The sequence below is a fragment of the Prinia subflava genome, chromosome 22, assembly GCF_021018805.1.
Source record: "Prinia subflava isolate CZ2003 ecotype Zambia chromosome 22, Cam_Psub_1.2, whole genome shotgun sequence".
NCBI classification, from domain to species: Eukaryota; Metazoa; Chordata; class Aves; order Passeriformes; family Cisticolidae; genus Prinia; species Prinia subflava.
Window position 1 is genome coordinate 3,194,958 of NC_086268.1, and position 15,271 is coordinate 3,210,228.

The 15,271-nt window shown below is 46.2% G+C and overlaps 1 protein-coding gene across 1 annotated transcript; it reads left to right on the forward strand.

The window, feature by feature from the left end:
* Nucleotides 1–444: 444 nt before the first annotated feature.
* Nucleotides 445–15,187, forward strand: CRTAM (cytotoxic and regulatory T cell molecule). The gene is made up of 11 exons (XM_063417635.1): nucleotides 445–487; nucleotides 3,490–3,642; nucleotides 5,367–5,519; nucleotides 6,261–6,392; nucleotides 8,936–9,106; nucleotides 9,539–9,970; nucleotides 11,315–11,377; nucleotides 11,866–11,979; nucleotides 12,523–12,669; nucleotides 13,780–13,863; nucleotides 13,977–15,187. Exons 1-11 carry the CDS (start codon nucleotides 445–447, stop codon nucleotides 14,189–14,191), a joined length of 1,707 nt encoding a protein of 568 aa, XP_063273705.1. The 3' UTR covers nucleotides 14,192–15,187.
* Nucleotides 15,188–15,271: the final 84 nt, after the last annotated feature.

The window sequence follows — 15,271 nt, forward strand, 5'->3', positions numbered from 1 at the left end:
AAAAGTTGATTTTATGTGTTTGTAACACACCTTGAACTGGATTATTTTAACATGAGACACACACCATTCACCCCAATATTCATGAAAAGCTGATTTTATTGATTTTATGTGTTTGTAACACTCCCTGAGCTGGGGTTATTTTAACATGAGACACACAGCATTCACCCCAATATTCATGAAAAGCTGATTTTATGTGTCTGTCCCACTCCCTGAGCTGGGTGCTGGGGACATTCCCAGTGCCCCAGCGCTGTCACCCACCAGGCTCCCGTGAGGTCACCGCGGCCGCCAACACAGAGGAAACGCGAGGAGGGGCGAGCAGGGGGCAGAGACCCCGGGGTGATGAAGTCACGGTGAGGATGTGCTGAAAAGGCAGCGGTGGCAGCAGCAGGGAGAGGAAGCCAAGCCCAGCTCAGCTAAGCTCAGCTCAGCTAAGCTCAGCTCAGCATGAGCGTGCCCGGGGTGCTGCTGGCCGTGCTCCTGCTCCAAGGTAAGCCTGGGCTCCCTCCTGCCCGCTCTCCCTTCCAATCTTGCTGGGAAAACTCTTCCAGAGCTCCAGCACACAGCTCAGGGCCGGGCTGGCGGTGTCAGGGTGACAAAACAACATTGTCACCCTGTTCCCAAAGCTGCCTGGCTCCTAAAGCCAGGATCAGCGAGACCGGGTCTCCTACAGCAGCTTGAGGTGACAAAAAATTGGGGACATCAAAAAATTCTGCCTTAAATTGGGGCAGAGGGTCACTGCTCACTTTGCAGTGATGAGGTGACAAAGCTTGAGGTGACAAAAAATTGGGGACATCAAAAAACTCTGCCTTAAATTTGGGCAGAGGGTCACTGCTCGCTTTGCCTGGGTCAGAAATCCAAGTGTGCCTTTGTTCGTGCATTGTGGGAAAAGAGACTGATGGAAGTCAGAGCAATTTAGGGAAAACTTGCAAAGTACTTTGAAAAACACTCTAAGATGTTCAATCTCCCCACTCCTGCTAGAGGAGGGACCTTATTTAGATCTATTTAGATCTGTTTAGATCTCCTTTGCCTTTCAGGCACAGGAGAGTGTGGCAGGTTTGTATTTGACTGTGTCAAACAGTCAGAGGATCTGAGAAGGATCTAACAGAGGATCCAAGGAAGGAAGGAGCAAGGCAGGATCCTGCAGCTTCACCCCTGAGCCTGGCAGGAGAACAGGATGCACAATCCTGGGGCTGGAGCAATATTCCCTCTCCCTCCCTGACAGATGCTGGAGCAGAAACCACTGCAGGGCTGCTGCTGACAATTTGCTGATTCTCAGTGCAACCCCTCTCCCCCATTTTGCCACAGACTCCTGCGGGGTGAATTTGTAGCTGCTGCCTTGGCTTCCAGAATTAATTCAGCTCCATTCAGAGGTCAGCAGCCAGGATAAAACTCATTAAACGGGGTGGCTCTGTGGGTTACAGGCTCACAGATAACTCTGCACCAAAACGAACTCAGTAAATGGGGTGAGTGTGGCTTGCAGGCTCACAAAGAACTGCACCAAAACTGCCTCATTAAATGGGGTGAGTGTGAGTTACAAACTCACAGATATCTGCACCAAAACGAACTCATTAAATGGGGTGAGTTGGGTTGCAGACCCACAGATAACTGCACCAAAACTCTCATTAAACAGGGTGAGTGTGGGTTACAAACTCACAGATATCTGCACCAAAACTAACACATTAAATGAGGAGAGTGTGAGTTAAAGGCTCACAAAGAACTGCACCAAAACTGCCTCATTAAATGGGGTGAGTTGGGTTACAAACTCACAGATATCTGCACCAAAACTAACTCATTAAATGAGGAGAGTGTGAGTTAAAGGCTCAAGATAACTGCACCAAAACTGCCTCATTAAATGGGGAGAGAGTGAGTTACAGGCTCACAAAGAACTGCACCAAAAATAACTCATTAAGCAGGGTGAGTGTGGGTTACAGGCTCACAGATATCTCTGCACCGATGCTCTCAGTGCAAGGAGCTCTCAGTCACTTCCTGGGGGCTCCAAGAACAGCAGTCAGACTAGACCCACTCTGCTCAGTGAATCCTGCAAGTTCCAGCTCCAAATTGCTGCCCTTTCTCGCCACGAAGGTGGATCTGTCACTTGCTGGCAGAGTGGCTTTTCCAGGTGGTCCCACATGGCACAAAAGCCACCACCCCTGGAGCTGCCGTGGGGATATTTTCCATATTTAGTGACCACAGGGGCTGCAGAGCAGAGCCCTGTGCAGGGAAGAGCTGCCCCGTGAGTCATGCCCTGAATGAAACCCATTTTCCAGTGGTCTCCCGTGGAAATTCCATTTATAAATTACCCCCAGCTCTTCTCGCCACTCTCACCCCCAAAGGTGTGATGTGCCTGACCCCACGCTGCTGCTGCTGGGGACAGGAAACCACCACGGGGACAGAAATACCCGGGGGGGCTGTGGAAAACCACAGACAGCCCTGAACAACTCTCACCTCCTGCCACAGCTCCTCTCCAGGACGTGCACAGCCACAATCCCCGCGGGAAACAGAGCCCAGGCTGAGTCTAGAGGTACAAAAATCAGCTTCCAGCAAAATGCCCGACAAAATAAACTTCATTTCTGAGCAATTTCAAATTTTTAAGAACGCGAAAATCTTCCCCGAAGCCCAGAGAGATTCATTTCCCCAAACTGCAGTGGGAACTGGCAGCCGACAGCTACCTGGAAAATCAAATCAAAACACACAAAACAGGAATGAAAACAAAACTCTCCTGCTGCCTATTTATTTAACTCCAACCCAGGCACCAATCTTAGTATTCTCCAGGGCATGGGTTTTGTCTGGAGAAGACAATTCATTCCAGGTCATCAAATATTTCCACAAAGTGTTTTATCTGCCTTAGAAAGGAAAAAACACATTTTACTGGTTGCCTGTGAAATGAGCTGGGAGAAGAGAGAGTGAAATTTCATTTTAGCAACCTATGCCAGGCCAGGTTTGTGGGGGTTTTTGGTTTTTTTTCAAAAGAAGTTTCATTTCTGAATAAAAAAGCCTCATTTTTAGGGGTATTGGGAAATCAGTCACTGCTCAGCCACACACTGAGCAAATCAGATTCAACAGTTCCAGAATGGGACATAAAATCAGGGAATGGCTTGGGTTAGATGCGATTTTAAATATTATTTAGTTGCAATAATGGAATAAGTGAAAATTGAATATTTGTGTTTAAATACAGGGAGAGAGTGCATAAAATGGGCCTGCTTTAGTTCTTTATTGGTTAATAATTAAATACTTTCTTGGCTAATAATTAAAACTGGTTTAAAAATGAAATCTGGTCGTGCTGGCAGGTGAAGATCCCAAACCTTTGTCACACAGTGCCTGTGATGACCTTTCCAATGACAATAAGTTATTTATATCCCTACAACCATACTGGCAATGTAGAAATATTTACAAAAAACCATTGAGAAAAAGGAAAATTAACACTTGCTCTGTGTATGTGTTTGCTTCATGTCACAATTTCCCACTTGTTTTTCCCCTGGTGCGTGGCAGGGGGGTTTCCAGGGGCTGCCAGCGACTCTGTGACCCTGAAGGAAGGAGAAAATCTAAATCTTCACTGCACCTTCAGCACCCCCAGCAGCAGCAACTCTACCCTGCAGTGGTTAAACCCGCAGGGTTTCACCATTTTCCTCAACGCCCGGCGGGGTAAGTGTGAAACCCCAGCGTGGGGACACTTCCCAGCAGGGCTGGGGACACTGAGCTGTCCCTGCTGCCACCCCGGCCAGGGGGACTCTGATCCCAAAAGTGCTGGGTCTCAGTCCAGAGGATCCCTCAGAAGTCTCCTGTCCCTTCGTGGTCACCAGAAAATGAGGCCTTTTGGGGCTACCTAAACCAGAGGGCAGAGAAAATTAAGAGAATAAAAAGCAGTTCTGTTTATGGAAGGGCCTTCAGGTACATTTAGGGCAGACAAAGCCCCCCAGGGGCTGCACCCAAAATGGGCAATGGGCACGGGTTTGATCACTTTGATCAGTTTGGGCCATTTGCTGATCCGTGGGGAAATGGGGCTGATCCATGGGGCTGATCCATGGGGCTGATCCATGGGGAAATGGGGCTGATCCATGGGGAAATGGGGCTGATCCATGGGGAAATGGGGCTGATCCATGGGGAAATGGAGCTGATCCGTGGGGAAATGGGGCTGATCCATGGGGAAATGGGGCTGATCCATGGGGCTGATCCATGAGGGAATGGGGCTGATCGTTGGGGCTGATCCATGGGGAAATGGGGCTGATCCATGGGGGAATGGGGCTGATCCATGGGGCTGATCCATGAGGGAATGGGGCTGATCCATGGGGCTGATCCATGGGGCTGATCCATGGGGAAATGGGGCTGATCCATGGGGCTGATCCATGAGGGAATGGAGCTGATCCATGGGGGAATGGGGCTGATCCATGGGGAAATGGGGCTGATCCATGGGGTTGATCCATGGGGAAATGGGGTCATTGTAACCCACTCTGTGCTGCTGGGACCTCCAGGCTCCCCACATCCCCAGCAGCCTGTGGGTGGAGTTTCTCTCTCTTGCTGCAGTCAAATAATCTGATTATTTCCCAACAAGGCCTTGGAGGAAATCACCTCTCCATCATTTTTCTCAATTTTTGCCATATTTTTGTGTTCTTAGTATTTTTTGCTCTCAGTATTTTATACCATATGCATTTTATTAGGGGTAGGGAAGGAGCTGAGTATCCACTGGAGCAACACCCACAAGGACTGGAATTCCCAAAGCATTTGGATCCTGGAGAAGTTCAGGCACACGGAATATTTTCCTTTTTAATACAAAAGGAAGGTTTCTCCCCTTTGGTGATGGAGAAACCAAACCTGGCACTGCACATGGAGGTTTTCATTCCTCATCTGAGTCACTGTGGGAGCCCCTGTCACGTTGCTTCTCCACTGAACCACTTTGGGAATCGGTTCCCTCCAGATTTACCTACAAAAATGACAGGCCAGTTATGAGTCTTACACCATGATGGTCTCAAAATCCTTTAATGTTTAATCCATTAATTGCTGGGATTGCCTTCCAGCTCAGCATTTTGTCAAAACCTCAGCTAAAAATAAAATAAATAAAATAAAAAGAGAGTTTTTGACATCTCTTCCCCCCGATGATTGTACAAACCCCCAGTTTCAGTTCAATTTAAGGGCAGAAAGTTGCATTTTTGGACTCGTTGGGCTGACCCTGAGGACTCCTGTAAATTATGCAGCAGGAGGAAAGAATTAAAGATTAGAAAGTCAAGAGAGAGAAAGGAGAGTAGAGGTGCCCTAGGAGATGCTTTCATGAAAAACTTAAAATTTTAAAATGCCATAAAATAAAAACTCTCCTCCTGCTTTGACTTCCTCTTCTTTACCAACCCCCGTGGTGTGCTGCCTTTTCCTTGCAGTTTTAAGAGACCAGAGGTACAAACTCCTCCATCACTCCAGGAATGAATTGTCCATCCAGCTGTCCAACGTGAGCGTGCAGGACGAAGGAATTTACAGCTGCTTCTACTACAGCAGCCCCTTCCAAAGCAAGAGCCAGAATGTTCGGATTTTGGGTGAGTTCCCTCAATTTTTTTATTTTTTTTCCAAAGGAGCAGAACAGATCCAGCTCCTCAAATCTAGACCTGCATTTTCCCCTGGTGCTCAACACAGAGTTTTGTTTTTAGTTCAGTCTTGTTGGAGCCCTGGGCACTGAGAATTCCAGATTTTCTGTGCTGACAGGGATTGACCCCCAGGCAAACACTGCATTGACCTGAGGCCGTGGAAAAGATTCCCAAAATTCAGTGACAGCACTGGGATTGTGGGGGTGGAGTTTGAATAGAAGTGTGTGAAAAAAATAAGTTTTCCACATGGTGGAAAACTCAGAGTTTAAGGCTTTAGTATATAATAATATATATAAAGCAAGATGGAAGATCTAGGCTTTGGCTAAGTTCTTCTTTTTCACCTTCTTCTTCATGGGTCTGGGTGTTTTTTTGTAATTGGGTAGAAAAATCCGCATTGAGGGCCATGGGTGGTTGGTTATTGGGTTGAAAGTAAAAATAATTTAGGTGTCATTTCATAATTGGACAGTTTATCTTTAAAAGGCCTTGTAGAGAGAGACAGATATGGCTCCATTTTTTGGTTTGTTAGCTTGGAGTGCTGTAGAACTCACAGTTTGTGAGATTGTAACACAAATAAGAATTAATAAACGTCTGACCCTGGAAAAGAAGATAAAATACAACACAGTCCCCTCCAATAACGCTCATAAAAAAGAGCAGAAAATGCCCCAAAACTGATCCTAAATCTTCCTGCTGCAGCTGCTCCTTCCCATCCAGTGCTGGAAGTGTCCCGGGGCTCGGGAAGAGGCGTTGAGCTCTCCTGCCACACGCAGGGGTGCAGACCCCAGCCCCAGATCTCCTGGCTCTTGGACAACGGGGTAGAGCTCCCGGGTAAGAGTTCAAAGACTGAGCACTAAAATTTGGGGGTTTTATCAATTTTGGGTGGTTTAAAGATACTGGAGGGGTGAAAATATCAGCTGGGGCTGCCACTCAGCTCTACAGCTTGGAGCAGGTCTGGGGACAGTCAGCATGAAATTCCAGTGGGATAAAATAAAGCAAATTCCTGGAACCTCAACACTGGGTTCCACTGAGATAAAATGAATGAAAACCCTGGAATTTCAGCACTGAATTCCAGTGGTAACCTCAGAACTGAATTCCAGTGGGATAAAATGAACCCAACCCCTGGAACCTCAACTCTAAATTTCAGTGGAATAAAATAAACCCAAACCTCCTGAAACATCAGCTCAAAATTCCGCCGGGAATTGGAATTTTGTAGCATTTCAAGCATTGAATTCCAGTGGGATAAAATGAACCCAACCCCCTGAAACATCAGCACAAAATTCTGCCGGGAATTGGAATTTTGTAGCATTTCAAGCATTGAATTCCAGTCGGATAAAATGAACCCAACCCCCTGGAACCTCAATTCTAAATTTCAGTGGAATAAAATAAACCCAAACCTCCTGAAACATCAGCACAAAATTCCGCCGGGAATTGGAATTTTGTAGCATTTCAAGCATTGAATTCCAGTCGGATAAAATGAACCCAACCCCTGGAACCTCGACTCTAAATTTCAGTGGAATAAAATAAACCCAAACCTCCTGGAATTTCAGCACTAAATCCCACAGGGATAAAATGAACCCAGGATCTTGGGACCTCAGCACAAAATTCCACTGGGAATTGGAATTTTGTAGCATTTCAAGCCCTGAATTCCACTGGGATAAAATGAGCCCAAACCCCTGGAACCTCAGCATGAAATTCCTCTGGGATGAAATTAGTCCAAACCCCTGGAACCTCAGCACCAAATGGGATAAAACAAACCCAAATTCTGTATTTTCAAAGCCCCAGCAGCCTTTCTCCTCCTTTAATCTGTCTGCTGCACAAATAACTGTCTAAATTCTATAAATAGCATTATTTTAAAAATCACTGCCTTATCAGCTCCAGTGCACATCTGTGACAAAAACACTCAAGGATGCAAATGTCTTTTCTTTCACACATCAGCAAGCTCTTACTTGTGTTTTGCATCATCAAGCAACATATTTAAAGCTGAACCTGTGACCTCCCCTGCCCCAAGATGGTTTATTTTTAAATAAGAGCTCTAGAAAACAGCAAAGAATTGTGTTTTCTGGCCTGAATATAGAGAGAAAGGAGAGTTAATAATAAAAATGAATCAGGTTGGCAGATACACAGGTATTGATGCACAGAAAGGTGCTCTGGAGCAGTGCATGGACGGTGGAAAAGCAGGTTTTGAAATCCTGCCTGTGTTTGGGAAGAGCTGAGCTCTGTGTGAGGGTGAGGCCTGGGGAATTCCGGCTGGGAAGTCATAAAAACCTCAGTGTGTCCCCCCTGATTTTTATCTCTGTTTCTCACAGTGTTTTTCTAAAACCAGGGGGCTCCCCAAGCCTGAAACCACGCTGATAAAGTGAATTATTTGTGACATCACCACACAGAGCTCAGACACTCAGCACCTCCCTCCAGCCAGCGATGCATTTCTCCAATATTTTAACCCAAACCTCGGCTTATCTTTGTCTCCTCCTTGCCTTTGGAGCAGAGGAAACACCTGAGCTGTGTCAGGGTTGGTTTATCTGGGGCTGGCTTTGCACAAAGAGCTGGGAGACACAAATTTAATTGTTTGAAAGATAAAAAAAAAAAAAAATCATTGCCCTAATCCACTGTTTCTCAAATCTCTGCATGTGTTTTCACTCCGTTTTTTGAAGACTTGGAGAAACTCTCCTTGCTTCCTCCCCCTTCTATTCCCAGCTTTAATCACTTCCTGCAAATATTTACACTAATCAGAACATAGCTAATAAACCTTAATTACTGGCAACACCTCGGTTGCAGCAGGGCTCAGCAGGGGCAAACCAGCTGTAATTACAGAGCTGGTGCTGACAAAGATGATTTCCTTCCCAGCAAAACCACTCTGGAATCCTTTTGGAGCTCTTGCCTGGCCCTGCTGGGGATGGAAAAGAGGGAAAAGGTTCTGATCTGTAAAAAGTTCATTTAGAAACAGGGGATTTCTTTCATTTGAGGGTAACAGAGCAAGGGGAGGCATCAGAACCTCTGCATTACAGACAGAAATATTTGTGCCCTTCAGGGAAACATCTGGAACACCTCCCTCTCCACCAGGGCTGCTCAAACACATCTCTGGGCACTTCAAACACAACTTTATTTTCCCATATCATCATTATCATTTCCATACCATACCAATGGAATGGTAATTTCCATTACCTGGAGGGCTGGGAATCACATCAGACTCCCCCTAATTCTTGTGGCAAGGCCAGGAATCCTCGAGTTTAACTTCCAGCAGCTGGAGAAGGGGAAGAGTTGAACCTGTGCTGCAGGAGCGATGGAGAGGAGGATTTCAGGGTGGTGGAAATGCTTTGATTTATTGCTCTGGACTAGAAACACTCACATTTTTTCTCCCCACGGGTGTGCAGGTGACACCAGGCACCGGCTGGGAGCTGATGGGAAGAAGTGGAGCACAAGCAGCACCCTGAGGATCCTCAGCTACAGCCCCAAAGTGACAGCCAGCTGCGTCCTCCAGCACCCTGCGCTCGGGGGAGAGAGGCTGATGGCATCTTTACCCTTCCAGGACCTCCCCAGCACGGGTACTGCAGCTCCTCCAGCCCTGCCTCTCCAGTTTTACTGCCCTGAGGTGTTGAGAGCTCTGCAAATTCACTCAAAAGCCCCGAGTCTGCAGCCCTGCGTGTGGGATCTGCTTTTAAATGAGGAACCCGGGGCAAAAAGGGCTCGGGGCTGTTCCTCCGTGGCAGATCTGAGCAGCAGCACCTGCCCCAAGCCCCCCACAGCAGTGTTTCATTTTATTCTTTATTTTATTTATTAGTGTTCATTTCAGAGCAGCAAATATATTCTGAGTTCAGGCGAGCTGAGGGTGGGAGGATGGGGCTGAAGGTGAAGCCCTTGATCAGACAGAAAACCCAAATCCTCCAGGGCACACAGCAGGGCGGGGTGGTTTTACAGGGACCTGCTCGGTGGCAAAGCCTCTTCTGATTTTTGTCATTTTGGGGGGGTTTCTTTAGGCTGCAAACAACCAAGCAGGATTTCAGAGGATGCAGGAGTTCCCAGCCCTTCAGAGAATCCAGCAGTTCCCAGTTCTTCAGGGAATCCAGCAGGTGCCAGCTCCTCCACATCCCCAGAAGATCCAGAAGTTTCCAGCTCCTCTACATCCCCAAAAGGTCCGGAGGTTTCCACCCCTTCTGCATTCCCAGAAGGTCCAGGAGTTTCCACCCCTTCTGCATCCCAAAAAAATTCAGAAGTATCCACAACTTCTGCATCCCCAGAGAATCCAGACGTTTCCAGCCCCTCTGCATCCCCAAAAGACGCAGAACTTTCCAGCCCCTCTGCATCCCCAGGAGCTCCAGAAGTTTCCAGCCCCTCCACATCCTCAGGAGGTGCAGCAGTCCCCAGCTCAGCGCCAGCCCAGCCGAACCCCACAGCGGTCACACCTCGCGGTGAGTTTGGTCTCAGCCACCTGAATTTCCCCAACCTGCAGTGACAGGTACAGAAACTCTGCCGGGCACACCCCAAACCCCGCAGGAGGCACAGAGCACAGCGGGTCCTGCTGGCTCCCTCTTGGTTTCCCAGCCCAAATCCCTGTCCTTGGAGGAGCAGGGCTGGGATGCTCTGGGATGCTCTGGGATGCTCTGGGCGGGCTGCAGATGGCACTGCGCTACAATTCTTCATCCCGCACTGCCCCAGCTCGGGAGGTTTTCTCCAGCACAATCAAAAGCTCCACAACTCGAATAAATCACCCAAAAAACACACCAAGAGTTTTACACCTGCTTTGCAAATTAGCGGCTGCTTTGGAAACGCCCCAACTCTTCTTTTTCCTTGGTTTAAAAGGGATGTATCAGTGATGGCAAAGAGCACAAAACGAATCCATCCTGATCAACCCTGCCCGATAAATCCTGGCACGTGTCAGGATTCGGGGAGCCCGAAGCTTTTCCGAGAGGATGGAACCAAAGGGGCTTTCAGGTCCCTTCCAGCCCAAACCACTCTGCAATTCTGTGGCTTTTACTGGGTGTGAAAAAAAGAAAGGAAAGGAAAGGAAGGGAAAGGAAAGGAAAGGAAAGGAAAGGAAAGGAAAGGAAAGGAAAGGAAAGGAAAGGAAAGGAAAGGAAAGGAAAGGAAAGGAAAGGAAAGGAAAGGAAAGGAAAGGAAAGGAAAGGAAAGGAAAGGAAAGGAAAGGAAAGGAAAGGAAAGGAAAGGGAAAAGGAAAGGGAAAAGGAAAGGGAAAAGGAAAGGGAAAAGGAAAGGGAAAAGGAAAGGGAAAAGGAAAGGGAAAAGGAAAGGGAAAAGGAAAGGGAAAAGGAAAGGGAAAAGGAAAGGGAAAAGGAAAGGGAAAAGGAAAGGGAAAAGGAAAGGGAAAAGGAAAGGAAAAGGAAAGGGAAAAGGAAAGGGAAAAGGAAAGGGAAAAGGAAAGGGAAAAGGAAAGGGAAAGGAAAATCTCTTATTAATGTAAAGTTTTGGTACACACAGCACCCACCATCATCTCAGCATTGCAAGTCAAAGTTAATTATTATAATACATTATATTATTATATATTATTATATATTTTAAATATAGTTAATATAAAATATATATTAGCTATATAATATATATAGTTACTAATAGTTAATTTAGAATATTAATACATAGCTATGAATGTATATTATATTATATTAATGTATATTATTTTAATGTATAGTATCTATATTATATATAGTTAATAGATATTTATGTATTATATATAATTACACATAAGGATGTATTGTCTGTGTCCATAAGAAATCAGAGCTCACCTCTCTGTCTCACAGGGCCTGAAGAAACAACAACAGCAGCAGAATTGGGAGGTTCATCGACTTTTGGGGGTTTCAATGGTGAGAAATTACCTCATCAGACACTGGGCATGGTGGCAAAGGACAGGGCTTGTCAGGAAAGGAGGCGGCAAGGCCATGAAAACCAAAATATCTGCTGTAAGCAGGAGGATTTCTGCTCATTGCTGGTTTTTCAGGCAAGAGGAGTAAACTGATGGACAGGGAAAGTTCCAAAATGCCCGACCTCAGCCTGGTTTTAATTTGGCTGTAAATTGTTTCTCAAACAACATGTTAATAGATATAAAAAATAGAAATACAATTAAAAAATGAAATAAAATGAAATAAAATGAAATAAAATGAAATGAAATGAAATAAAATAAAATAAAATAAAATAAAATACAAAGTATTTTAAATAATAAAATACAAAGAATAAAATTAAACTCAGAGTTAGGGAAGTGAGCACAGACCTTAGATCAGGGGTAGCTCCTGGGGAAATCAGCATTTCTTAAACATCATTTCAGAGAAATTTTGTTCTCCTTTCCCTCCTCCAGGGACTGGAGATGACACCTCCTCTCCCAGTGGAGATGGCACCGAGGAGGAGCGTGGCAGGACAGAGGTGCCAGCACCACGTGAGAACAGAACAGCGATTTCCACCCTCACCTTTGGTATGAACACTTCAGGGGGTTCCAAACCTGCCACGAGATTCCCCAAAATTGGGGATTGGCCAAAACCCTCTCCAAATCTTCAGGGTAATCCTCTGATCCTGGGGGAGGCCACAGAAACACAACCATTGCTATCGTCCAAAGAGAAAAATAAAAGTTCAATTTTATTGTTTGCACAAGGCCACAGAGCTCCATCAGTTTTTTCTTGTTCATGCCACAAAAAACCTGACCTCGCACCCTAAAATTCAGTCCAAAATTTATGAGTTAATTAATTCATTCATTAATAATTAATAAATAATTCAAATGTTCTGATTAGTGTAAATATTTGCAGGAAGTGATTAAAGCTGGGAATGGAAGGGGGAGGAAGCAAGGGGAGTTACTCCAAGCCTTCAAAAAGTTAATAAATTAATTCATTATTCACATTGGTTCAGGTGAATTCTTCACAATGCATTGGGTGAATTCTGCTCTCCCACCACATTCATTGGGGTGAAATCATTAATTAGCAGAGACCCACAGGACCTCTCACAACACAAATCTCTGTTACAGAGCAAAATCCCGAATCCAAGGCCATGGCGAAGAAAGAGAGGAATCTGCTGCTGCCCATCCTGGTGGCTGCTCTGATTTTCGTGCTGCTCCTCATTGTGCTGCTGTTCCTGGCGAAGCTGAAGAAAGCGCACGGGGTGTGGAAGAGAGGTGAGGGCTGCCCTTGGAATTGTTGGTGGCTCCAGCCCATCCCTGAGGGGGTCAGGCTGATGAAATCCTGTTGGAGTCTAGAACATTCCTCTGGCCACCCTGGAGGGTTTGGAGACCGAACAGGGGGTCTGGGGTCTGTCCAGGGGGGTCTGGGGTCTGTCCAGGAGGGTCTGGGGTCTGTCCAGGGGGTCTGGGATCTGTCCAGGGGGGTCTGGGGTCTGTCCAGGGGGGTCTGGGATCTGTTCAGGGGGCTCAGTTAGACCCACACAGATCCCAGGAGGACACTGACTCTGATCCCTGTCCATGGCAGTGAACACTCACACGCAGGAAGAATCACAAATCCTAAGAATTTAAAATAAGTAGTGGATGGTTTATTATAGAATATAAATATAGAAATTAGGATTCTTAGCATATGGGGCTGAAGAGACAGGATGGAGGAATTGGGGAGTGGCCCCTGTGCTCCTTGTTCTTGCTCTCGTCCCCCATCTTGTGCTGAGTTGGGTTTTAGAGATTGGTTTAGAGTAGAACTGACATGTTAGCATAGGCAGTAGGTATTGGTACAATTTTGTAAATAAAAAGTTCATTGTGGACAGTGGTTGGGTCAGGGGTACTGTACATAAGGTGTGGGGCTCTCTGAGCCGCCCAGTCCCCCGCGTGTCCTGCTCTGCTGGGGACGCCTCACAGAGCTGGGACACAACTGAGATCAGGTTCCCTGCCAGGGAGGCCTGGCAGAGCTGGGACACAACTGAGATAATGAAGAATAAACAACCTTGGAAATGTGCACTGGGGACTCAGCTTGTCGTCTCTACCTCTGGTGTGAAACACCCAGGGCAAAGAGAAGACTGAAAACCTGATTAACTCTGGGAACAGCAACCCAGGGAAAACTCCCAGGGAACAGCAACCCTGGGGGAACCCTGAGCACCTTGGGGAACACCAACCCCAAGGAGAATCTCAGGGAACAGCAACCCTGAGAAAATTCCCCATTTTATAACTCTCCTCTCAGGATTTTTGTGCTCAAGGAAGAGGGTGAGAAAGAATCGTGGAAAAAAAATCAATGAAAAATCAAAAATAATTACTCATTCTCCTAATTAAATTCTTTTTTTTTTACAGAAAATGATGTTTCAGAGCAGACACTGGAGAGTTATAAATCCAGATCTAACGAAGAAAGTCCGGGCCATGAGAAGAATGGACAAGGTAAAAAAGTTTTAATTAACATAAATAATTATTTTTTATTTAATTGCTGCTGACCGTGGCCAGAGCAGGTGGCAGTCATTCATAATAAATAATAAATATGTGTTGTGTTTTAGCTGTAAATCCCAAATCCAACCTGCAGTATGTAACAGAACGACAACTGGAAACCCCAGGGAAGAATCCAGAAACTCCAGGGAAGAATCCAGAAACCTCAACGAAGAATCCAGAAACCCCAGAGAAGAATCCAGAAACCCCAGAGAAGAATCCAGGTGACAAAAACATGGAGAAAAATGAGAAAATGTTGGAGTGTGGAAGGGAGACAGATGTATAACCGTGGGAAAGGTGCAGGAAACTGCAGTTTCCTGATGTTTGCATTAAAGTTTTCAGGGATCTTGATTTCCAGGAGTAGAAGGGACAAGGAGCTCCATCCCAAAGCCACCTGGGGGTGGTTTGGTCACCCAGCAGGACAGGGAGATGGGGTTGATTCCCCTGGAACCCCCAGGGAATTCATGAACCACAAAAAGCTCCTCAAGGGTCCTGTGAGGACATCCAGGCCCCAATGAAGATATTTATGATTGATTTTGTCACCTCCTCTGCGACCACAGGGAATCCCAGGTGCTACAAACCAACTGAGACTTTTATTTTCTCCCTGTGACCCCAAACCTCGACTTCCCCCTGGATGGAGCCAAGCTGGGAAGCAGCCTGATGTTCAAAGGATTAAAAAAAAAAAAACCAAAAAAACAGAAATTCAACCCAATTTTTTCTATGATTTGATGATCCTGTGAAAGTTTTCAGTTCCACATGGGACTGTCCAAATCCTGGAATGGGGGTGGCAGGAGAGCTGCGAGTTCTCCAGGACTTTACAGGAACCCTTGTTGTTCCAGAAGGATAAAAGTGAATCCCTAAAATAAAGGAAATGCGAATTATAATGTTTGTTTTTTTTTTCATTTGCACACACACAGAATAGCTGGGGTGGGGAGGGAGCTCTGGAGATCACCCAGAAAAACCACCCTGGGCAGGCAGGGTCACCTGGGGCAGGGACAGGGACACATCCAGCCGGGCTTGGGATGCTCCAGAGCCCAAAACCTCCCTGGGCAGCTGTCCCAGGGCGCTGCCACCTCCATGGAAGGAAGTTCTTCCCCTCCAGTTCCTCCCTGTCTTTCCTACACCCAGAATCCCAGAACCAGACACTGTAAATCTCATGAATCTCAATTAAATAAAATATTCCATACTATTCTCACTGCAAGTACGAGAAAATGATGGAAAATGGGGTTTGGATACCGAGTGAGATTAAAGCCCTGAGTATTCAGTTTTCCAGTGGAAATAATTCCCTATTTCAATGGCAATAATTCCATATTTCAATAATAATTCCACATTTCAATGGGAATCGTTCCCGTTGGCAGCGCTAAGC